Source organism: Excalfactoria chinensis, chromosome 2 (assembly GCF_039878825.1).
Source record: "Excalfactoria chinensis isolate bCotChi1 chromosome 2, bCotChi1.hap2, whole genome shotgun sequence".
Lineage (NCBI taxonomy): Eukaryota > Metazoa > Chordata > Aves > Galliformes > Phasianidae > Excalfactoria > Excalfactoria chinensis.
Genome location: NC_092826.1, coordinates 96,714,175 through 96,738,643, shown reverse-complemented (window position 1 = coordinate 96,738,643; position 24,469 = coordinate 96,714,175). Strand labels below are relative to the sequence as shown.

The 24,469-nt window shown below is 40.4% G+C and overlaps 1 protein-coding gene across 1 annotated transcript in view; it reads right to left on the bottom strand.

Annotated features, from left to right (window-relative positions):
* NPSR1 (neuropeptide S receptor 1) overlaps window positions 1–24,469 on the bottom strand; it is a 56,551-nt gene that overhangs the window by 4,548 nt on the left and 27,534 nt on the right. Inside the window, exons 3-6 of the mRNA XM_072329418.1 lie at window positions 12,611–12,714; window positions 12,250–12,343; window positions 7,200–7,401; window positions 853–929 (exon numbers count right to left, since the gene is read on the bottom strand). Coding sequence (XP_072185519.1) covers window positions 853–929; window positions 7,200–7,401; window positions 12,250–12,343; window positions 12,611–12,714 — 477 coding nt within the window. The remainder of the gene's footprint in view (window positions 1–852; window positions 930–7,199; window positions 7,402–12,249; window positions 12,344–12,610; window positions 12,715–24,469) is intronic.

Sequence of the window (24,469 nt, the reverse complement as noted above, 5' to 3'; positions counted from 1 at the left end):
CAGTAAGGCTGGTTGATCTCATTTCCTCTGAAGTCGCACTAATGCCTCTGAGAACCAATCTCCATATTTCAATGGCAGTACCAGCATGATTGTAATAATATGCTTGATTTCATTATCAGTGTCAATTTGCTGTTCGTGTTGCCCTGTGAGAATAATTAGGTTCATCATAGTGAACACACAAGAAGGTCATCTTTTATCTAAACATCTTTCAACTCTTGAAATCCAAGCTGAGAAATGGAATTTTAATGAATGTCATTGTAAATAACTATGTGTACATGACTTTTTGCACCTCTTAGAAAAAAACAACGCATACAGGCTGTGTAATCTATGAGGAAAAAATGTAAATAAAATTAATGAGAGCTTGTTATCAGTGAAATATTCTATAGAGAAGCTTGAAAGCAGGCCATGCCTGATAGCACTGAAAATTACTTGGCTTCTAGAGCAGAATCTATCTCTTGAGTGAGAAGAATTACATCATTTTTTTTGTAGGGTTTCTGGTCTTACCAAAATCCAAACTTCCCAAGGGCATTTGAAAACACTGCAAAGTTTATATTTAAGCAGCTGCTAGAAAACAAACCATTCTAGATATGGACAAAATTCTTGGATTCAGGATTCTGAGTTCTAGAGTAAGGATTTTTACCTTCTAATTCTTTACTTGTAGATGTTTTCCATCGTTTCTTAGAAAGGTACTTAATGTGGGGAACAGTTACAAAGGAGCAGCGGCAGATAACCCATTCCCACCACAGTGGTCGCCATGTCCCAACTCGGCACCACATCTGTGGGCATTCCCAGATTTGATGTGCCTCCACAGATATGAATGCTGTATCTAGAGACACGTGTGCTGAGACTCACCAGTGCAGCTGGATATAATGACAGCCTGAGCCTTGCTCTTCATCCAGATGGTTCGAATCACGATTGAGTATATGACACTGCAGAAGGGAAAGAGTCATTGATACTGTGAGGCATAGTAAATTTAACTGACATCAAATTATTTCATGGTTTTTCGTAGAGACCAAAAAGGGGTCTTGTAATCATGCAGTATATTTTTGTTATCAGAAGATACATTATTGTTACCGGAGCTTTCAGACTGATACACAAGTCTTTCCTATAGCACTCTCAGCTCCTAGCCATGCTTGCAAAGGCAGTATTTGTGCATCCTGTAGGTATATTTTCTGCACAGGTTCCAGATATCTGGTTCCCAAGCTGAGAAGGTAAGAGCTGGAAATCCAACATACAGGCCAGGTTGTGCAACAGAACAGCACCATCTCACCCCGTAAGGATTTTGCATGCCTCTTCCACAGATGCCAGCTTGCCCTCCTTAATCCCTTCAAAGGTCCAGAATGGTTCCCAGCTGACTCAAACATTTTCCTTCTATCTCCTGGCTTTTCAAGAGCCTGTTTATTTGTCAGCTGATGCACTCGAGAGTTTCTGTGTCCTTTGCTCTGACAAAGGTTGAAATTCATGCATCATTTCTCTTTTGATTGTTTCAGTGAATCAGAATGTATTATAATGATGACTGTTGTTATCAGAAGAAAACTTCAGCCAGCCCCTGCAAGACTTCTTTTATTTCCCAGATTATTTTATCTTCAGCCTGCTGTCTCTAGCCTGACCTTCTTTATTTGCCATCAGAACACTATCACCTTTGATGCAGATATGTCTGTATGCCCAGAAGAATGCATACAGCTTTGCTCAAGTATCAGGATGAGGGGACTTCGAGTACTCAGTTTTCATCCTTCCATCCAAGCGCCTCTGGGGTTGAATTGTGAACCCAGGCTCTTCACTTGCTTTCTGGTGACATCTTAAAAGGTGGGACTAGGTTCCTACTTGATGGTAAATAGAATGGCAGATGAGCAAAGAGTAGAGAGGGACAAAGAGAAGCTGGTGTTCAAATGGATGGGAAGTCCAAATGTTGGATTTCTTTGCTGGAATGTGCTTAGTGTGCTGGTCCTGCAACCCTGACTGTGACTTTTGGATGCCATGTAAATGTGCTGTAGTCATAATGCATACTATCATAAAGAAATATGATATGATTTGTCATGGCTCATTATTTACAAGGAGGGGGATCCTTTAAAGGAAAGAAGAGATCAGATGTAGTGGAAAATCTAAATGGAAAAAGAAAACTTTTTTTGAGAAGAAGCCACTCAGGCTGTGAAGACCACAGGATAGAGAGGATACACTGTTCATATGAAAATGCAATGCTTCTTTTTTTCTAGCCCCAAAAAGATCCATATGTGCAGAAGTGTTAGGAAGTTACAAGAGGATAATTTAGTCTAGGGATGTAACTCAGCAAATTAAATTCATTTCACCTCCAAAAGCAATTTAGATTGATCCAGATTCTGAAGAACTAAGATGCACATTCATTGTAGCATGTTATTAGCTAACAGTGTTGGTTAATTTGACTCCATTGGTAATTTTGGCAGTCTTTGTCCTTGTGAATAACTAACTTAAGGTAGTTTCTACATCACGTTTGTTTTGGAAAATAAAATGTCTTCTGGTAAAGAAGTTGATAATAACATCCCTAAGATGCCGGCTCTTCAAGAATGGGAATTATTTTTTTTGTTTTAAAATAAATGATTGCATTATGCTAGCATCTCACCTGGGCTCAGTATTTACTAACAGAATGAGCCATTACAGTGGCAAAAAGCATACTGAAGCTCCTTGTTAATTGCTTGTATTTATCCTCCAGCGTTGTCTATTGTTTCTCATACAGTATTTGTGCAAAGGGGTGCAGCTGTACTATGTTCTGTCCTAGCTGATTAGCAGCATTGTTTATCCAAAGAAAAAAAGTGGATGAAACTTCATCCAGCTCAACCACTGTAGGCATACATAATGAGTAAGTAAATAGATGGGAGATAGTAGAACATATGTACAAGGTCTAGAAATTCTTCATTTGAAATGGAAATTGCAGGCAAAAATGAACATCTTCTTTGAATCAAACTCAAAATAAGATCTTTGAGATTTTTATTAATACCGTTCTTTTCATTTAATTTAATTCTAATAAATACCTCTCATTTCATCTACTCCTCATTTCACTGTAGTGCTTTAATTCTGGTTCAGTAATTTTCCCTTTTCGTTGATTCTATATTTTTTCCCTTCTATTTTTCTGCTGCTCAGAAGCAAATGTTCTCTTTGGAATTCTGTTTTTAAACAACAGATGGACTGTTTTTTTTCCTCTGTACCTCAAGAAGAACTTTTGCTTTTTATTATTATTATTATTATTTTTAAACTTGTATTTGAAATTATATTAGGTGAGTATTTATGTATTGCATTAATCAGGTTAAAACTGAGCAAATGCGTCTGACAGTCTTGAGGAGCAGCTAAAAAGAACAAAACTTCATACCTTCCAAATTTCTGGATATCTGGCTGACAGAACTCAATTATGTTGTGGCACAGAGTAACGGTGCAGAACAGAAAACCAGTGACTCTTATGTCTCCCCATCACAGGACCTGAGAGGCCAGGTGTAAATGCTTGTGGGATCTGGCCCCTGTTTGACCTGTGTTCGCAGTGACCCAAAGTATCTGTTTAGTCTGCAGAAAAGGAGGCTGAGTGGAGACCTTATCGCCCTCTTCCAGTACCTAAAAGGTGCTTTCAGTGAGAGTGGGGCAGGTCTCTTCTCACTGGTGACAGGTGACAGGATGAGGGGAAATGGCCTCAAGTTGCGCCAGGGCAAGTTTAGGTTGGATATTAGGAAGAACTTCTTTACAGAAAGGGTGGTTAGGTACTGGAATGGGCTCCCCAGGGAGGTGGTTGAATCGCCATCCCTGGATGTGTTTAAGAGCTGTTTGGATGTGGTGCTCAGGGATATGATTTAGCAGAGGGTTGTTAGAGTTAGGGTATTATGGTTAGGCTGTGGTTGGACTTGATGATCTTTGAGGTCTTTTCCAACCTGGGTAATTCTATGATTCTATGATCTTCACCTCTCACAGGTATCATTTACTTGGCTTTTCTCTGTGTAGCTGAAATAGATTTTTATTGTGGCTGTGGACTCTCGTGCTGGAAGAGCTGGGAACAAATCAAACAGATTCCCTAGTTCATTTTTCTCTGTTCGTTGATGCTTGGTAGGTTGACAATATCAGCTGCAGAAAAAGTGGTAGTGCAGATGAGAGGAAAGAACAGGCCAAATCTTCAAGTGCTGCAAGGAAGAACAGGATGTGATGCAGGACACTTGGCTCTCCCTGACCAGCACAAAGAAAGAGGAGAGGAGCTTTAAAAAGAAAACAACATATGTTCTTCCCTTTTCTCAGCTCTCAAAGATAACAAGTGCTTAGATTAAAGATCTAATCAGAGCTTTCATTCTCTTTCTGATATTTCGGTCTTGTTCATTTATATTACATTTGGGTAAAAAATTCACCATTTGTGCAAAGTGGCTGTGGAAACACACCTTGCTAGTACTGAAATCTGTTGTGATTTTGTTCACAGATTGCCTTTTTTATGTAGACATTAAAAAAATAAATAAATAAATTGAAGAGCAGATTATTTTCTTGTTTCAGCCTGCTTTCTGGAGAGTTTGCTCACACTGTGTCTGGAGGGTTTGCTCATCAACAGAAGGGCTTTCCAGGCTGACTGTAAAGGTTGTCAGCTGAATTACAGATCCTTTGTGCTGTGGTGCTATGGATGATGCGTCCTGCCTGGGTTACTTGAAGGCTGTGTTGGGAGCATGTGAAATCAGTGCTGTGAGTGCTGGAGGATGGATGACAGGAGCTTAAAGATGATAGTATGTGGACTGTGGCAACAGAAAACTTTGCAGCCAGAGTTGCAGATCAGAGCAGAATTAAGTTCTGCACCTGAAAAGTAAGATTTTATTCTTTGCATGAACTTTGGATGAACTGTGCCAGAAAAAGTGCTTTCCTAGGTGAAGTGCTTTGCTCTGGATGTGAGGCTTCCTGCGGATGCGGGTGGCAGAACTAATTAAGAGTTAATTCTGCCAGGCAGCATCCCATTGCTTTGGGCACCCACCATGCAGTTAGGTTGAAGTGCTTCAGAGGAGAAAATAAAGAAGCTGCACAAGCAAAATGAGTTATTGCAGAAAAGGTCTTAGTCTTAATCTATGTATGTGCTGCCTGCACTGTAAGGCTTGACTTCCTTGGTGACTGCGGTATGTATCCCAGCTCCTGTTTTATTAATATTAAATTTGTATTTTATATAAGAATTCACTTCATGTGAGAATTTAATACAAATAAATCCTCTTCGTAGATTCTATTACTTGACGTTTCAGTTGGAATTTTATGTATTGTCTCTCCATTGTTATGTTATGGGCTTTTTTTGGAACGCCTTCACCTAAAAGCCACTAAAATCAGAGACGACAAAATACCTTACTTCCTTGACTAAATAATACCTCTTATTTTTACCATTAATCTTTCAATAGCACACTGTTATATCTGGATGTTGCATCTGTCCTCACTCACCCTTCTGAAACGATGTCTCACCAGTCCTTCAGAACACCCAGAGTGACTTGGTGGAACATATCTTTGGAACGGAATTAGAATCCCTGCAGAAATCAGTGGCCATTTTTGGTGCTCTTTAGCTGCAAACTGCGTATCCCTATGCCACAGCCACGTGAAGCAGGTTAGATTCAACCTCCTGGACTGCCAAGAAGTGTTAAAGAAAGAGATGTTGCGCCTTGAGGCTGCATTGACAGAGGTCTGGAGAATATGTCAGATGAGATGTTTCAACCTTCATCTGTATACTTGAGAATCCAAAACTTGAAAACATGGTTCAAAACATAGACAGTTGTTTCCAATTTGTTCACAGTGCTTCTACTAATTTTGTTCTAATGGTAATGTTTTTCTGTGGTTGTAGACATTCCTCTCTATTCTGAAGAAGGTAGAGTCACAGAGTGGCTCTGGTTGGAAGGGACCTGAAACACCATAGAGCTCCAACTCCCCTGCCATGGGTAGGTTTACCAGCTAATAAATGGCCATAAACTAATAAATGACCCTTATGCACCCTCCCATGATTCACCCACCTCCCTTCTCCATGTGCCTGCCACCACTTTGGAACTCCCCAAAATTTGTCTTCCTGATGAAGAGGAAGTGGGAGCAATTGCACTAGGTACCCTGAGATGGGAAACTGGCCACGGTTTTAAGCTCCTGCCCTGGCATAAACTTTTTATGTGAAAGTCACTTAAGGTTAAAGCCACAGAAATTTTAGGATGTTTTATTCATCTCTCAGCTGTCAGGGCAATCTAATGAAATGCTGCCTTCACCGCCTTTCCCTATTCCCTCCTGTTTTCATTGCCTTCTTGCTTCTGGGGATTTACTGTAAGTCAAGTCACATAGTTTTGACAGGGAGGAGGGGAAACGTAATGTCAGAAAACTGGAAAAGAATTACCACGTAGCTTGCCTGTTGTTGGTAAACCTATACATATTTCATACAAAAAAGGAGTGGCTGATCTGTCATAGAAAGTGTGTGGACGTGTAAATTTGAGCGTGAGAGGTTTTACACACCTGTGTGACTGACAAGTTGACAGGATACAGGCCTCTCCTCAGAAACATTTAAAGTGCTGGATAGAATATCCTGATTGCTAACTACCTGACAAATTCAAAACAGATCTCCTCCAGAAACAGTAGCCAGCCTCAGTGTTCTCTGAGAAATTTTCAGCTGCACAGTGAAATTATTTTTGTCTATTTATTTGTGAATGTTTGTTCTCATTTTAATAGCAGATTCCATTGTGGACCACCTTTGTGATCCAAATCAATCTGAGATATTTGCAGTTCAAATTTTCCATTACCGTTGTTTTTTGGTTTTCTTTTCATATTGTAGAAGTGCTTGACAGCTTCAAACAATTGGGAATATCTTTCTGACCCTGATGAAGAAGCACTCCTCAAATATTATGAAGCTTGAGAGCACTTAAAATTAATTTTAGTTTAATTAGCGTTAAGTGTATTTCTGTTCTTTTATTAAATTCTTGTTTTATCATATAGGCTAAACATTCATATCATGTTTATAAAGGTGTATTTAAAGCCTGGAGCTGCAGAGATAAGTGGACACACTTAGAGATGCACTCCTTGTTCAGATATAATATCCCTGTCTATTACCACATGGAGAGCACCGCAAGGCAAGCACAGTGATCCGATATGAACCGAAGCCACTGCGAGGGAGGTGTGGAAATGAAACCATAATGAATGACTGAAATTAAAGCATTAAGCTGATTGCATGCTTGACAGCTTTCACCATGCACGTCCACTGGCAGGCTTACCTGATAATGATCAGAGGAATGAAGTACACAAGGAAAGCAACCACTGTCATGTATGGTATCCAGTAGGAATCATCTGGCCAGAGAGCCCAGCATTGCACTTCCCCATTGGAGAGCTGTCTTTTCCCAAAAATTATGAGAGTTGGTATCGAAAACAGGAAAGAGAGGCTCCAGGCCACTCCAATAAGAACTTTTGCCTGCCTTTCTGTTAAAGAAAATTCGAACAGTGTTAGCAGAGAGGGCAGTGGGACTGGCCCTTTGTAGCAGTACTGAGAGGTGAGGACAGTCTCTGAATAGTAGGTGCTGAGAAGACTGCAGAGGTGTGTGGGAATTTCATCTCTTGCTCACACTAAAAAGCCATATTGTTATTGTCTTGTAGTGTTTCAACACTTTAAGTGTTTCATTCAAAAATGATAAGGGTCAATCGAATCTGAAATGTTAGGGGAAAGGAATGAGTCAGGGTCAGCCAGGTAGAAACTGAAATGTCAGTGGGAACCAACCTCATCTTCAGCTGGTGGACACATGCCCAAGATTTTAATTGCTGCAGCAGACAGAGGCTAGGAGACCCTGCCAGACTGCCCGGTGAAGAATGGCAGTTCAAGGATCAAGAATGAGAGTTAAAGCAAATTTGTGTTACTGCTTACACCTGGTTTATGGCCTTTTCAACAGATAGGGAAAACTGGTAGATAACCTGATGATGCCATGTGGCACCTACAGGATTCTATAAAAATCAACTGGTTAGAGCAAACAGAAGCTTTACATTTCATAAATATATATTTTTTAACTAAAATCTGTGTAGCTCTTGCTAAAAAGTGTGGGGAGGAGTAGCTGATCTGTGTTATACTAGTAATCCTTAGCAGTAGTTGTTCCTCCAGAGTCAGACTGCTAGAGGAACAGATGAGGACAGATTTTTGATCCAAGAAGACTCAGTGTTGAAACACTTTACTGTCCATCCTGCCTACAAAATACCTGGGGTGGCATGTGAAATAGAAAATCACTTTAAATTATTGATGTCAAGAAGTATAACTTTCTTCCTTGAAGCTCAAAGAGCAATATGAAAGCATGTGGGAGAAGCATTTTAAAAGCAATTTTATGCTTTATAAAACATCAGTTGCAAATATTCATTTATCCTGCTCATCTTTAAATGCTGCCCACATTCAGCAAAATATAGTCCTTCTAATCTTGGGCTTAGGGGAACTCTGATGACAACCACATAAGTGAGAGGTTTAGATTAAGTCTATAAATATTGCACTGGCAGAGGAGAACCATGAGGTTTCCCAAAGCATAACAGAATAAACTTAGCAGAAGGAATATTAAGAGTTTCATAAAATACTTCCCGACAGAAAGAGTTTCAGATTGTGAGCAAGCTACTTGAACAGAATGCACACAAGCCTTGATGGGACTTTTATGTCTGTTTCTAAGGTGGAAAGTCATAGTTAGAAAACATACCTGATTTTTTGTACACTCTTAATTTGATGCGAAGTAGGCAGTTTGGTTTTGGCAATAGAGTTGTTTTATTTTTGTGTTCTATAAAATACTAGCTGCAGTGTTCACTTATTTTTGTTTTTAAATGTTCCATGTGTTTGATAAAACATGGCCTTGCTAGTCTTAAAAGCTTTGCAGAGCAATGGTAGCATCTGGGTAGATTTGTGTTTTACTGGATTAGTTAATTGGCTGCCTCATAGGCAGTTTATTTATAATATTATAATGCTCTAAATGCTGGCAAATTATATAACTTGGATCATATAAGTTATAAATGGAATCAAATTACACATTTCTAATATTCTGTATAACATTCTGTATAATATTCTATTTGCCCTGTGGTTTCCTTTCAAAATGATATTGTTCTTTAAACTGAGATTCTTCCATACTAGAACATTCAAAACCAACACCCAGCATTAGCAGGAATCTGCCATAAGCTCTGGTTACTGGCTGTCATAACTGTCCTTTTCACAGAACTGTAAAATCACAGAATAGCTCGGGTTGGAAGGGACCTTACAGCTCACCCAGTTCCAACTCCCTGCCATAGGGAGGGCTGCCTCCCACCAGCTCAGGCTGCCCAGGGCCCCATCCAACCTGGCCTTAAATGTCTCCAGGGATAGGGCATGCACAGCTTCTCTGGGCAGACCGTGCCAGTGCTTCACTACCCTCTGTGTAAAGAATTTCTTCCTAACATCTAACTTAGACTTCCCCTCTTTTAGTTCCAAACTGTTCCTTGTCCTATCACTAGCAGACCATTTAAAAAGTCAGTCCCCCCTCCTGTTTATAAGCTGTATATAAGGCGCTGAAATGCTACAGTGAGGTTTCCCAGGGGTCTTCTCCAGGCTGAACAAGCCCAGCTCTCTCTGCCCATCTTCCTAGGAGAAGGAAGGAGGGAAAAAGCCACTTCTCTTGCCCTGCTGGCCACCCTCTTTGGATGTAGTCTCCATCCCTTTTGTTTTTCTTCCTTCATCCACACTGTGATAAGGGCTTTCTGTACCTCTGCCTGCTCCTACCCACATCTGGTGGGGAGGCACCTTCTGGTGGGAGTTTTGCTCCTTGCTACTGTGAATGGCAATGTTATGCAATCCTTCCTCCAAGAAAGTGCCATTTTAAATCTGGAGAGAACTATTCCAGGATCTCAGTGATCGAATGGACCTCAGTGTTTGCACCCCAAAACCATAAAGGGGACAGTTTTCATTTGTTTACATTTTGTCTTTTATTTAAGCAGTTCTGTTAACTGTTGTTGGTCAGTTTGTACACCGGTCTTACATATCTGAAATATTTATGTAATGCTTTCTGTTGTAAGTTCTTGGATTCTTCTCTCTTTGAGCTTGCAATCTTCACATTTTTGTTTATTATTTGATTGGTTGGGGCCTTATAGAGCAGGAGTGCTGGGATTAAAAAGTGCAGTTCTTCTCCACCTTGCAATTTCTGTGCTCAATTATGTATTTGCAAAGTGAATATGAAATGTTTAACTCTTCAAATCTATCTGTCTTCTTAGAAGCCTTTAAGAGTGCAGCTTATTTCAAATGATCTTTAACATAACTTGAGGCAAGAAATCAAACATATAATTAAAAAAAAATACAAATCATTTGATGCTTTCTAAAGAAAATGTTTGACTCTTTTTTTTTCCCCAAAAAAATTATATTTTCAAGGCTACAGGTGAAGGTAATGTTTGAAAAGGGTAAACAACTCGTTTGTTTCTTGACTGGATGGTTTTGGGGGATGAGCATTTCACTCTGGAAAGAGAGAACACATGCTACTTGCCACTGATTGACTCAGAACTGTTTTGATAGTTTCTGGGTCATCACCACGGACAAAGTTTTGTAAGTCATTTTGTTCTTCTGCAAGACTCCTAAGAGCCACACACAGGAAACCTCTGCCAGGAACAGCTAAGTGCAAAAGGTTATGCATGTATGTATTGCAGGAAGTTTCTGTGATGAATATGCCTCCTTCGGCATTCTTTCGAATTTACCACTGCCTCCTTTTTTCCCACTGAACACACACAGCTGGTTACATGATCTTGGCTCTACAAAAGGCATCTGTCTGTGGTACCAGCCCTGTTGGAAGCAGCTGGTGCTCATCAGGGTGCTCATTTTGATGAGCATGCCAGATCTTAGAAAAGCATCCTGAACCACTTGGGCTTCAGTAAATGTGACGAGGGGAAACAGGTGTACTCCTTCAGCTATCCTAGACTTATCCCTGTGTTATAAAATGAACTACAACTCAGCCTCTGGCCATCCTGTGTTGAGTGGTGGAGGAATGGTGCGCTTCTGCACAATGCAGGACAGATGAGGGGTAATGCAACATTGTTGTGGAGAAGGATGAGTACTGAAATCTCTTAGGACTGAGATATTCTGCACCCCACCAAGTGTAGGAAGAGTTTAATGGAGTCTGCATCACATAAAAGAAAGCACTCTTCCAGAGAGAATAAAATAAATAAATAAATAAATGCATACAATTTGTTCTTTAAACTAGCAAATTTTCCATAGCAACAAAAAAAAAAAAAAAAAGCACTTATAGAGGTTTTATGTCTTTGCTGTTCTTACAACCTCTTTGCTAAGCCCAGGAGGTACTGTAAAGAAGAAATGTCATTGGGTCTATGTGGCTCTATGTGGTTTGGGAATCCCAGGTTGGTGGGAGCTGCAGCACACACTGTACACCCAAAAGCCTGCTCATAAAGGCTTGGTAGCAATCCTCCCACTCTGAAAAAGGCAGTCTGCATGCTGGGGGATGTTAGGCTGAACTTCACACAAGCATTTGAAGCTTTCAGGCTTTAACATCTACCAAAGATGCAACACTGCCTGGGCTGTGATGGATTCACAGCTTTTTAAGGCCAAAGAGGACCATTATTCTGATCCCCCAAATAGAGCAGGCTGTCAAAAGTCATCATTAGTCCAAAGTAAGAATGATGTTTCTCCATGACTGAAGTGCATTTTTCAGTCGCCGTCGCTTCTGTAACCGATCCCCTTCCCCCCTGCTGCTATTGCTATTTATTCACACTGTGCAACATACATAACTTCAGACTTTCAGCTGCGGAGGAAAGAAATCGTGTTCTTTAAATTGTGTCGCTAAGCGTACAATGCTGCAAAAATGACAAACTGAAGAAATTTTTAAGATAGAATCAATGTCCAAACTTAGTTGCTATAGTTTTTGAAGTTCACATCAAACTGTCACATCAATTCCCAACACTGTACTCTATCCAAATTGTTTTTTCATGTGAGTGTACAGGTAATAACGTTGTTGCTGCTCCTAGAGTCGGTATAGCTGTAAGGGATACCTTTTGCCCATAATAATTTTCTCAAAATGCTGGAAGATAATGAAAACCTCGGTGCTTTTAAAATGTCATTTCATTCGTTGCAAACACAATGCTTATAAAAACTGCTGAGGGCTAAGTGCAGTTTAATAAATCTAGAAATCATAGCTCTTTTGCCATTCAGAGAATGGTAACAGAGTCCAGAAGGAATTAATAATTCACGGGAACAGGGTTAATAATTTTGAAACACTTCCTAGCAAAACGAAGCTAGCCAATACTATCCGTGGCAGTAGCAAGTTATGGAAATGCTCCTACCTCCTTGCATGAACTTCATGGGGTAAACTATGGCATGATATCGGTCTATGCTCAGTGACACGAGGACGTAGGTTGAAGCATAGAGGAGGACCACCTGGAGCAGAAGATAGGCAAGAAAGTAGTCGAAACATGTTTACTGTAGAAATCAGTGCCAGTTAAAAAAGCTTACAGTTAAACTTATATTTTCACCCAGACCTTTTTTTCTTTTTCTGGTCTACAAAATGTAAAGGACTTAGTGTGTTTTAAATAAACGAGTTTAAATGTTAAATGATTACTTTAGCATTTTGGGTGGCAGCAAAGCATCTGTGAAGCATTTTGCTAGGGTGAGTTTGGGCATACAAGAGAGCACGTGGTCCTGTACCTGTAAGTACCGGATGACTCTGCAGACGATGTCAGGGGCCATGAAATCTCCCGTGTAGCGCCAGATGATGTCAGTCATTATGTTTACGAGTCCAGTGAATGAATCTGTGGAGGAAGACCACCAAAACTACATGAAAAGAAGTGCAGTTATGCTGCAGAGTCAGGTAGGGCCCTTGGGATGTACTGCTCCTGTACCTGCTGATGGTAGCAAAGGATACTGAAGGAGCTGGAGAAGTCTCAGAGAGTGCTGGATAGCTGGACCTTTTCTGATCATTTTCTCTTAATCAAAAGTTTGTCCATTTGGAGAGACAAGGCGAGATGAACATACACTTAACGTACACCTGTGTACACCTTCAGGCCTCCCCTGAGAGATGAGATGGGCCTGGTCCTTCAGAACACCTGCACCTTCTCCTTCAACACCTTGCCTCCTGCTAAGGCCCCCAGCTTTTCCACCAGGCGTGGATAAATTATAACCCTGGGGAAGGGGTAGGTGAGCTCCCAAGTGCATCTGCTCCAAAAAGCAGAGATGTCTAATGTCTGGTTTTCGTCGCCTGTTGTTTCACTGCAAAAACAAATGCATATCCTTGGAAAGCACCTGGGGTGATATCCAGATGCTGCTGAAGTTAGCAGTAATTTTGTCAGGATTTTATTCACATAGTTAATTATTTAATAAGCAAACTCTCCTTGACAGCTTGAAGTTAACCTACTTGTGCCTAGTCAGTCCTTGTACACCAAAACGAACACACCTCAGGCCATCTTTTATTCTTTGAGGATATCAGAAGAGATATTCCAGTCTTCATTCTGCTACTTATTGTACAAATGAGTACTCACAGCAATGCAAGTTCTAGAAAGAGACCGCAAAAGCTGTGCATATGGGCAATATTAACTCGTGTACCCAAAACCAAAATATTAAGAAAGCTCTTCCCTGTAGTATCGGATAATTATTTTGAGTGCTGTACATGGATAAAAATGTCCTTCAGTGTAGTGTTTTGCTGCTGAGAGTAGCAGAGCACATTGCTCTTGTTGCAAGCTTTACCTCAAGGGAAGGGAGCAGGCTGGGAAAATATTTTGTACAATTTCTGAGGACAGAAGCAAAAGAGCTTCGATTAAAAATAAAAATAAAAATAGTGAAGTGAGATAAAATGCTTCATTCTGATACCACCACTTTACGCATCTTAAATTTGTCTGTAATATTTTCTGTGATAAAGGCATTACAACTCCCATGTCAGGAAGGGTTGGTTTGAAAATGTGTGCTTTTGGAAAAAAGACACTTGAACAATTTGAAAACCATTTTGTTTTATTAATTTTTTTTCCCAAGTAATAAATGATTGTTAGCAGCGCTTTCACAGAAATAACTGTGATTTTGGCAAAATTCATTTATTTTACTCTTTCACATTACAGGCATTCCAGGTGCTCCAAGATGGACTTTGATGCTTCGGAAGCATCAACATGTTTTGCTTCAGTAGAAAAATAAGCTTGCTTTTTTAAATTCTGTATCACTGTTCCTTTATCTCCTTTTTTCATCAAGGTTCAGTTCAAAATGAAATTAGAGCAGAAATATTATTCCTGCTAAAAGTACACCCAATGCTTCCCTAATTGTGTCTTTATCTCATGGCAATTATTTCAATTATTTAAATATCTTTCAATTAACACCGGTTTGCTCTTTCCTCTCCCAGTATTTCCCAACAATTTTGTCTCTCTTCTCTCTTTCTCTGCCTCCAGAACATCCTTCTAAGCAGCGTTTCTATGTTTTCTATTCTCACAGCAGCTCAAGGCAACAGAAAATCCTGGTTTTAAGCCATATGTTAAACTTTGCTTGTTCATTAGATTAATGGGGGCAAAGCATGGTTTTAATACTCTGATGAGTATTATTGGCTTTAGGACTTTATTGAAGAGAGTGTAGGTGCCTGTAGTTAAGGTGTTTTTTGAAGAAACCATGGAGTTAAAGTACTTTAAAGTGAAATGTATCCTCTAGCAGTGGCTCAAATCCAGCTCTTTCCCTTTCCTTACTCCTGAATTATTGATTCATATTCTCTCTCTCCAATAATGAAATATTCATTGATTCAAAGTAATACACATCAATAGAGCTTCACCTCAGGGTATCCTTCAGCTTTTGACAATCCTAGCATACTCCAAGCAGGCAGTAAATGGGGGTTCATCCCCTTGGGGAAGAGGAGGATGCACAGTCTGCTCTTCCACCCACCCATCTGAGCGCTCTCTAGGGAGAAGGGAAGCAGAAAAGAAGACCATCTTCTCATCTTTCTCTTCACACCACCATTTTGTCATCCCTTCCTGATGCCCTTGGGAAATTCCTTGGATGAATGTGAAGGATCGGTTGTCTCTGAGATGATGGCTGTGCACCCAAAACCTCCCTTGCAGCCTGTGCCCATCTCAGCATTTTTGGTTTGCATTCCAAATGCATTTTTAAACTGCAGTTGGTCTCCATTTCTCTGACTCCTGCCACGGAGGCAAGTGAATGAGCCTTCAGTTCAAATGATGCTCGTCCCAGAATTGCTCTTCACTTGATTTGCCTTGCAGCTGCCAGCTAGTGCTGAGACACCGTGGGGGCAGTCACTCATCTAATGCAAGCCCCTTGAATGCATGGTGTGAATGCCAGCTCCATCTCCCTCACTCTTCACTCCACTCTGCTCCAACTGCACTACAGCACCTGCCAGGATAGCTGTAGCTTTAGGTTCTTTCAGTCAGCTCAAAGCTGTTTTTCCCTTTAAAGCCCTTCAGTGAAGTTTTTGGGTGAGTGCAGAGGTTTTTTATATGAGTTTTAAACTTTGCAGCTGCATTGTGCTGGCAGCTGAAGCTCCTCGCTCCTGTCTGGTGGTGTGTTTTTTGGTTTCTGAGTCCCTGGAGACACTGGGCGGACATTCTGCAGCAGAGTGTGTCCCTGGGCACAGCACAGCTCTGTGCGCCAAAGCAGATAAAGACAAATTAGATTTCTCAATTCCTTTCATTATGGAAACACTCTTCTACACAACAACATCATGTCCACTGCACTATCACATACTGACCAATCTTTTTCCCTACCTTTTGCATCCAGCACAGTTTCAGTGCCATACATCTGAGACATGTCAATGGAATATATCATTGATGTCTCATATGATAAAAGTTGGTATTGAGGATCAGTTTAGCTGATATATTACCCTTATATTATCCTAAACCCCAGCATCCTGATTACTGCTAATGTCCTCAGTTCTCCTCACTGAGCTGGGGGCTTGCACGTTAGGTACCTGTGTTTTATTTCCAGGCCAGATGACTCCAACCTCTTTACTGAAAACAATACTTATCAACCTTTGTTCATAACTACATGCTAGCTTGTCATTGCCATTGATTTTTTAGTACTTTTTTAACCAGGGTGTATTCTGAGTGCTGCAGTTATTTGCCAGTATTGCTAGGCAACTGTGCAACTACAGGTTCATTTAATTCTTCAGAAAGAATAGTAGAAAAATCAATTAATTACTTATATTCATTTTTTGATAGAAAATTAAAAGAAAAAAACAACCATCATGTGAAGGCATGATCCAAAATTGTACTCACAAAATGATACAAAAAAAAAAAAAAAAGATTCTTGTTTAAGAAGACAAAAGCAGTAATACGATTGCAGCAGTAACAGTTTGCTTCTGAGAGGAGGTGGAGTTTCTAAATATGTAATTTAAAAGAAATCCACGAGACTTCAATAATAAGAAAAAGTAGAGGGAAGTAGGGAGTAAAGGTGGATTTATCTCGGATGCAGGGGGAGAAAAAACAAGTGATGGAGTCTGCACCAGGCAGCTCTGCAGCTCCTCTGCTCCCTCCTCCTCATCCCCATCATGGCAACAAGTCTTTCAGGGCACAACAATTTCCTGACTTTATGAATATTACCGTTTCAAAATCACACATGCAGATTTTATAAACCAGAAGTTATTTTAAAAAGTAAGAAAAGGATTGAGAAGCAGCTTGTTGTTCTGTAAGGAGTCTGAACCACACAGAATATAGCACTGAAACATCTGGGTAATTTGGCAGGTGCTGAAAGCAGCTGTGAAAATCCTAAAAAATCCACAGTTCTTACCCAAGTTTCCACTGTGCTCATTAAAATCCCTCTGGACTTTTCAGGGTATAAATGAGTGCAAGACCTTGACTCATGTTTGAGCACAGGATACACTTGATTCCTGGGGTAATTGCATGAGCTTGTGCGGTAGACACCGCTACGCAGGCCTGAAGGCTGGAAAAATGGGAAAAAGACAGCATTGCCCTTGGAGGGACAAATGTGAATGTGGGTTTGCTATTGCTGCGAGCGAGAAAAAATTTCATGACAAAAAAACCTCCACTGAGATAGAAGTCCATTATGGAAAACAAATGGAGGTAATTAGTGATCTAGCATGGGAATACAGACATGTTACAACTGTCCCAATTAATCTTTTTATAGAAATTCATTGAGTTGATGGCACTGCCCAAGGGATGTATCTTGTGCAGACTTCAGGATATTTCTTTCATTATGACCAATGAGGTTAAAACAAGATTCTGTGCTAGCGAGGCTGTGAAAAAAGCCCTCCATCATTTGATTATTAGTGCTGACACCGATGTTCCCTTAAGTCATTTCCCCTAAAGATGCTGAAGGTTTTTCCTGTCGGAAGTGAGGAGCAGATTGCTGATAAGCTGCCATGGGTTAAAAAGCTTCACATGTCATCTCATCCCCAGGATGGTCTTTTTTCCCTCAATGAGAGCAGCCCTATTAAGCTGGATGTAGTGATCCATGTCTCTTAGACAAAGCTGGTAGCTGGGACCTCTTACTGAAATTTCATGCCTCCGTTCATGTAATTTACTGAGCATTCTCATTGTAAAGAGGTATGTCTTGTCTTGTTTTGTTGACTGCACCAGACTGCATGAGGCATGGCTTGTAAGGCAAGTTCTTTCTCAGGGCTGAGCACCAGCTCATGTTCTGGGGACATCCCCGTGTGTTCCCATCACCTACCTGTCTGCAAAGAGCACCAGAAGCAACACATCGAAGACAAGACACCTGTTATGTACCTAAAAACGCCATTTTAAAATGCCCACATTTTAGCCCACAAAACAGTGCAGTGCCTAAGATGAGGGTGGGGGCTGGGTACAGCCCCTTCTCCCAGTTTTGTGGCTGCTCAGAGCCCCCTGCACAGCACTGCAGATTACCTGGGCACAAGGCTGGATTTATGGTTGTTTCGTGGGAAATCAACTGCAGTTCTGCCTTGTGCACTGACAACACATGCACTGCAGCTGTGTGTTTTCTGCTTAAGGCCTGGAGCAGAACACAAAATGGAAGAGATGAAACAAAACCCACTTGAAAACCTTTGAGAGGGAGTCTGTTCAGTTCCCCTGTTACAGCTATGCAGGATTTTTTAAGTGACAGAAGCAATGTTTTTCCTTTTTTATTTCCTTTTTCTGGCTCATAGGAAGAGAGAAGAAGTCTTGTTATTGTGGGTAAGCATTTTTGACATATTTATTGAGTTTTTTACATTTCTGTGCTTAGGTCCCCAGCCCCCGGGATGAGTCGGGCAATGTGCCATCAGAATGGACTGAGTGAGGCTCCATCTTCACCTCAGAGCTCACCAGGTTTCATTATTTAATGAATATTAATTTAATTATTTAATGGTGGACTGAGACAACCTCAGGCTATGCAGCGCCAACCTCTAAAGATGCAGCACTTATCAGGGAGCCAGAGATCAGATTTGTGACAATCCAAATATAATGTGTTACATCTGCGAGGGGTATTAGAACACTGTGTGACTTGCCTTTATTAATAAGTCTCTTTCTAAGTATTCTTCCCCACCCCCACACTACCCCACACTCACAGAGAGTTGGACTAAGCCAGCAGCTCTGCAAGGGGAATGTGTGGATTAGGACACTTGCTAAAACACTGCCACTCAATACAGAAAGAAGAACTTGGCTTACAGAATGTGTTCATCCACGTCAACAATGGTCTCAAGCTCACAGAAAACCCTGTTCCTCCCACAAGGGTGAGGAGCTGAGTGGAGAACTGTGTGGATGATGTTTGCTGTGGAGTGATGAGTTGATGGCAATTCTGGTTGTCCCTACTTCCCTTCTTGATTTACTTGCACACAGAAGAGAGTGTGGCCTATGAGGTTATGCATTTTTTTTGTTCAGTGGGAAGTTCTGCTCCCGGGAGAAATCTTTGGTGGAATGTTGGTCCGCTCACAGATTTGAACAGTGGACAATGTTTCAGCAGCTGCTTAAGCAACAGATAAAGGCAAACACTGCAAACATCATCCATAAATTTTCTGTTGTATTGGATGCTTTGGAGGTGGCTGTGGGTTTTGAAATAAGAATCAAGCAAAACTAAGTATATAAACATAAGTCTTACGTGGTGTGCTTAAATGTCTAAGTCAAAACTAAGGAATAACAATGATCGCTATTATTTGGCTGCCGGGAAAGTGTATCTCAAATGCAACTCATTAATTTAACTCCCCTTCTCTCCTTCAGGCAAAGCAGAACAGGTAGGAAGAATGAAAGCAGCAGGAGGGAAAATTCCAACACATAGGAAATTGGCCTCATTTAGTGTAAACGTAGCTCTTATAGATCAATGAAGACATGCCTCCTCAAAGGACAAGGCAATTACAGTTTGTAATTCATTGCTTCTTGAAAGTGATGCCTCTGTCTCTAATATTTTTCAGGAGAAATATTCTTTGTAGGATTATCAACTACTAAACAAGTCCACTTTAATTCTGTCCTTCCCCGGTGTTTTCTACATAGATCCTTTTGTTATTTCCTCTGGGTCCCTCTTATTGATCTTTTTTGGCAACACTTTATCACAAGTATTTCAAGGGTTTCTCATCCATACATTGATGTAGGGAGCCTGCTTTGGCAGGGGGGTTGGACTCGATGATCTCTAGATGTCCCTTCCAACCCCTACAATTCTGTGATTCTGCGATTGATCACAGCAGCAGCTGCAGGATTTTTTTTTTTTTCATATAAAAATTGTGGACTGCCCATGTAAAAGGTTTCTATTGTTGTAATTCAGACATTCTGGTCATTATGACTGTCACTGAGCACCAGCATTTACAATCCTTTCCTACTGTTTCAGATATTGTTGATGTAGGCTACTTTAGTCTATGTTGATAGGTAAGAGTATAGTCTTTTTCTCTTCCTCATCTCAAACTGTAAAGCAGATTGCCAGGGTATTTAAGCAGTGATATTGCAAGCTGCAGCTCAATTTTTGTCTAACTGTAGGCTTGCAATTACATAGTAGTAGGACAACATCCATTCTCATTTTCATACCTGCTTTGTCTCCCCTGGTATTTGCAGATAACACAAAACAAAATATTCTGGTAAGATTCCCTGGAGGACTGTCTTGTAAAATCATCACATGGGAAATACAGTATATGAAAATACATTCTGAACTTCTTTCTGTGAAATACATTGCAATGCCAGAATGCACTGAATATTATTTAACATCTGTATCTCTCCTAAAACTAGCCATAATAGATTTCTGAGCTTTTGCTTGTATCAGATCAACTAAGATTCCACGATGCCACATGATACTGTCTATGCCAAATGGCACCGTCAGTTGGAAGGGACCTTATAACCCATCCAGTTCAAACACCACTGCTGTGGGCAGGGCTTCCACACACAAGATGCATTTGCCTAGGTCCCCATCCAATCTGGCCTTGAATGCCTCCAGGGATGGGGCACCCACAGCTTCTCTGGGCAGCCTGTGCCAGTGCTTCACCATCCCTCAAGCAAAAAATTTTCTTCTACCATCTAACCTGTAGTACTGCAGATGGGACCTCATGAGCAGATGGACACAGTCATATTCATATTTTTCATGAAAAATCCAAAGTCCTTTAATGCCTTTGCAAACATTTGTTACACAGCTAAGCAATGAGTTTGAAGGAAGTGACTCTCCGGAAAAAATACTTCAACACTTGTGATTGTGAGTAGCATGAATCAGCAGGCGAGGAAGCATGAAACATGAAACTGTTGGGTGTTTTGTGTGCAGCCGTTTGGAAAAATGGAGAAAAGCCTGTCTAAAGATAGACTCAGAATAATAAATATCACTGCTTTAGTATGCAAGAGGGGAATAGTAAAAATCCCTACTTAATGTAACTTTATGCTCTACGTGCTTTTTAGTGCGTGCAAAGGTTCTTTCCATTATAATTTTTTTTAGATTGCAGTTAGAAATGCTGCTGTAGACATGTTGGACTAAAAGGTGTTAATAATATATTTGTACATCTAATGGCAAAAGTTGAAAGTCGTGCCTTTTAACAGGAGCTAATGAGAACCTAAACGACGATTCTGAGGAAAGCATACTCATTAGAGCCATACTGCTGGCAGCACCATAAAATGTATCCAGTGCTCAGCAGTCATCTCTCTTAATGCCTACAGCTGGCATATAGAGGGGCCAGGTAGAAAAACCTGCACACATATCTTTCTTTAGCAACAGAAGCCAAACCTTCAGTGTAGAGTAACTGCAAAATTAGCATCCCCTCTGTCAGGTGACAATCCTGCTTGTTATTTCTGCAGGAAATCAAACAGGAATCTGTATAATTTAGAGGCAACCTTTCCCAGGCAATTCAGAAAAAAAAAAAAAAAAAAAAAAAAAAAATCAACTTTTTTTCTTAATGCTGAAATGTAGGACCCAAAGGATTACATACCTTGGCTGCGAGCACCTTTTATTGCAAACAAAAACAAATGCAGCGCATCTGTCTTTAGGATTTGAATGTCTAAAACAGGCTGAAGGTAGGAAAACCATAATCAGTCCTTCAGGACCACAGAACAATTTTGTAGCTGTCAAAACCAGAATTAAGTCTTCCGATAAACCAACAGAAATTGACACAGCAAAAGCAAATTGCTGCCAATGTAAAAAATACATTGTTCAGTCTGCTGGCAGCTGAGCGTATTTATAAAGCATACTCAGAACTACCAATGGGACATTTGAAGGACTGTCAAAATATCAGCCACCCCAATGCCTGTTTTTGTTCTGTGGACCCAAAGAAAACCCCAAGGCCACCTCTTGCCCTTCATATTTCCTTGTGCCACACTGAGTGCACCAAATGTGACAGAAATATGAAAACAGCACTTCTCTTTGTACTCTGCTTTGTCCAAAAACTGGTCTGTTTTGAAGAATGTCACTTATGAAAAGATACACTAAACAGGACCAACATTTTGCTGAAGAGAATTACTGATGCTACTGGTTCTTTTTCCAAAATTTGTAACTAACTGAATGCCTCTGAGACATGCTCAGAGATAAGCTGAAACAGAATCAAAGTTTCTGACTAGCACTGAGATACTTTGGATGAGATGTGATTTGTTTTTTGAGGGCTAGGCCTACCAGCAGCCGTGTTGAATTCACAATCTCAGCCCAAAGTGATGCCCTAGCATGCTAAAAACAAAAAGGTAATAGTCTTTTCCAAACATCCTGCTTCTCTTCCTCACTCTTCCAGTACCTGAAAGGTGCTTACAGTGAGAGTGGGGCAGGTCTCTTCTCACTGGTGACAAGTGACAGGACGAGGGGAAATGGCCTCAAGTTGCGCCAGGGCAAGTTTAGGTTGGATATTAGGAAGCAGTTCTTTACAGAAAGGGTAGTTAAGTACTGGAATGGGCTCCCCAGGGAGGTGGTTGAATCGCCATCCCTGGATGTGTTTAAGAGCTGTTTGGATGTGGTACTCAGGGATATGATTTAGCAGAGGGTTGTTAGAGTTAGGGTACTATGGTTAGACTGTGGTTGGACTTGATGATCTTCAAGGTCTTTTCCAACCTGGGTAATTCTATGATTCTATGATTCTCACCAAAATGGTGTGAGATGAATATCCAGAAAGTCAGGTTCTCCCTGCAGGTAATTCAATGAGGATGATGTGCACAGAGAGGGTAAACCAACAACACTATTAAAAAGCAAAATCAATTCACTTGTGCCTTTTTCACATCTTCCTAGTGCCATTCTGGAAAAGTCCCACTGAAATTTGAATGATTTCTGAAATAGAGAATATAATTTGATATTTCATATTTATTTACAATTCAGACAAGAAATGTAACAGTGGGAAAAGCTCGATGCAGATCACAGCGGCTTTCTCTGGAGAAAAGACTGATCAACCAAGGTGAGATGTGAACATTTTTAGGCACCTACTAAGAATAAAAAGCTAACATAAGCAACGGAACATATAAATTCAGCAAGCCAGTGAGTTTATAAAGTCACTATCTTTTAGAAAAACTCTTCTGCAAGGCATAAATAATGTTGTGGTTGCATCGTCTGCTGAAAGCAACATTAACCTGACAAAGTACTTATTTGAAAATGCAGTGGTAGACTAATGAGTGAGTGTTTAAGAATTCGGAATTATGATTGAAAATACACAATGCTATCTTGCAAGAGCAGGCAGACCATTTGTTTGTGACATTTCAGGATGATCAAGTTAGTCCTGAGCAAGATTGAAATAATTTGTTTTTAACGTTATAGGCACATAATGAGGTCCAATAAAAGAACTCGTAAACATTTCCTTTTGTAGATCCTTTCACATTTATAACGACATTATAAACCAAATAAGAGTACAGAGTTATTTGTTAGCATACCTTCATGGAATATTGTTTTGGAAGCATTGCTCTAGTGTTTTTTATTCTTTTTTTTTTTTTTTTTTATGGATCCTGTTGAATCGATTTTTTCCAGTCTATTTGTATTAGCTGTGTAGATTGTTCACAGAAATGCAATTGTGTATTGTAATTTCACTTTGATCACAGTCATTTTCTCCCTTGCGTTATCCAAGCAGTCTTCTAAGAAATACAGCAGTAATGGTATGCAGCGGTGGATATTGAACTACTTGCAAATCACTCAGGCAGCTCATAAAAACATTATTAAAAGGCAAATGCCCTTTGTGCTCCTAACTTCTAAACTACGCACACTGAAGTGCTTTAATACATCCAACATATTGTAATATATTGAGACGTGCTCTGCTGCAGTCAGCATCACGGCTTTCCAGCTGACAGCTTGTCTCCACATGTCAGTCACCAGCTTGATCTGATTCGCAGTCCAGTTCACAGTCAGATGCCTGAGCATGGTTTGCTGGGAACTTTGGTGCTAGGCAGGTTGCACATAGAGTCTTACTCAACAACTGGGCACATCACTTTTATTTCTGGATGTATCAAAAAGCCATTCTCCCATCTCCCACAGTTACTGTATGCTCAGCAGTGTCCATGAACTCAATGTTCAGACCTTGTGTATGTTTAATCCTTTACCTGAAGTACTGGGAGTAGGTCTGAGGGCACACATTCTTCCCAGACCAAACCTTGTGCAGTTGGCCTGTAGTTTTACCCGGGTAAAGGAGAGCAGCAATAATTGCCATAGCTTGTCTGAATGAGCATTGCCAAACATCATAGCATGCTGGGGACTTGTTCCATCTGCTGTGGGTTCAGTATGGTTGTTTCCTTTTGTGTGCTTGTAGGGAGTGAGGAAGCTTCTCCTCGTTGTCTGAAGGACTTCATATTTCTTTTCTTAAAGATCCTGCTTGCTGGGCATATGGTGCTTCTTCAGAATATGAAATTTGCATCATTTTTCAGGCTGATGTTGATACCCAAGGGGGCTGTCAATACTTATGTGAAAGAGCTGAGCTCATTTCTTAGACCGCACAGCTTTCCAAAGCAAGCAGTTTTTTTTAATCTGGAAGGTCACAGCATTGAAAGAAAGGATGCTGGAAATTTCAGTAACAACCCTGAGGTATTTACTCCAGGGAGAAGTCTGACCTTAAAAAATGCATTGAATGAGAACCCCATCAATTAGCCTGAAACTTTGTGTGGGCTCGTATCCTGCCTTAGTGAATTCACCTCTATATCTTATAAAAATGCAGCACTAATTTCATCTTTTTTCTTTCCTGCCTACTTCTGTTGTAAGCTA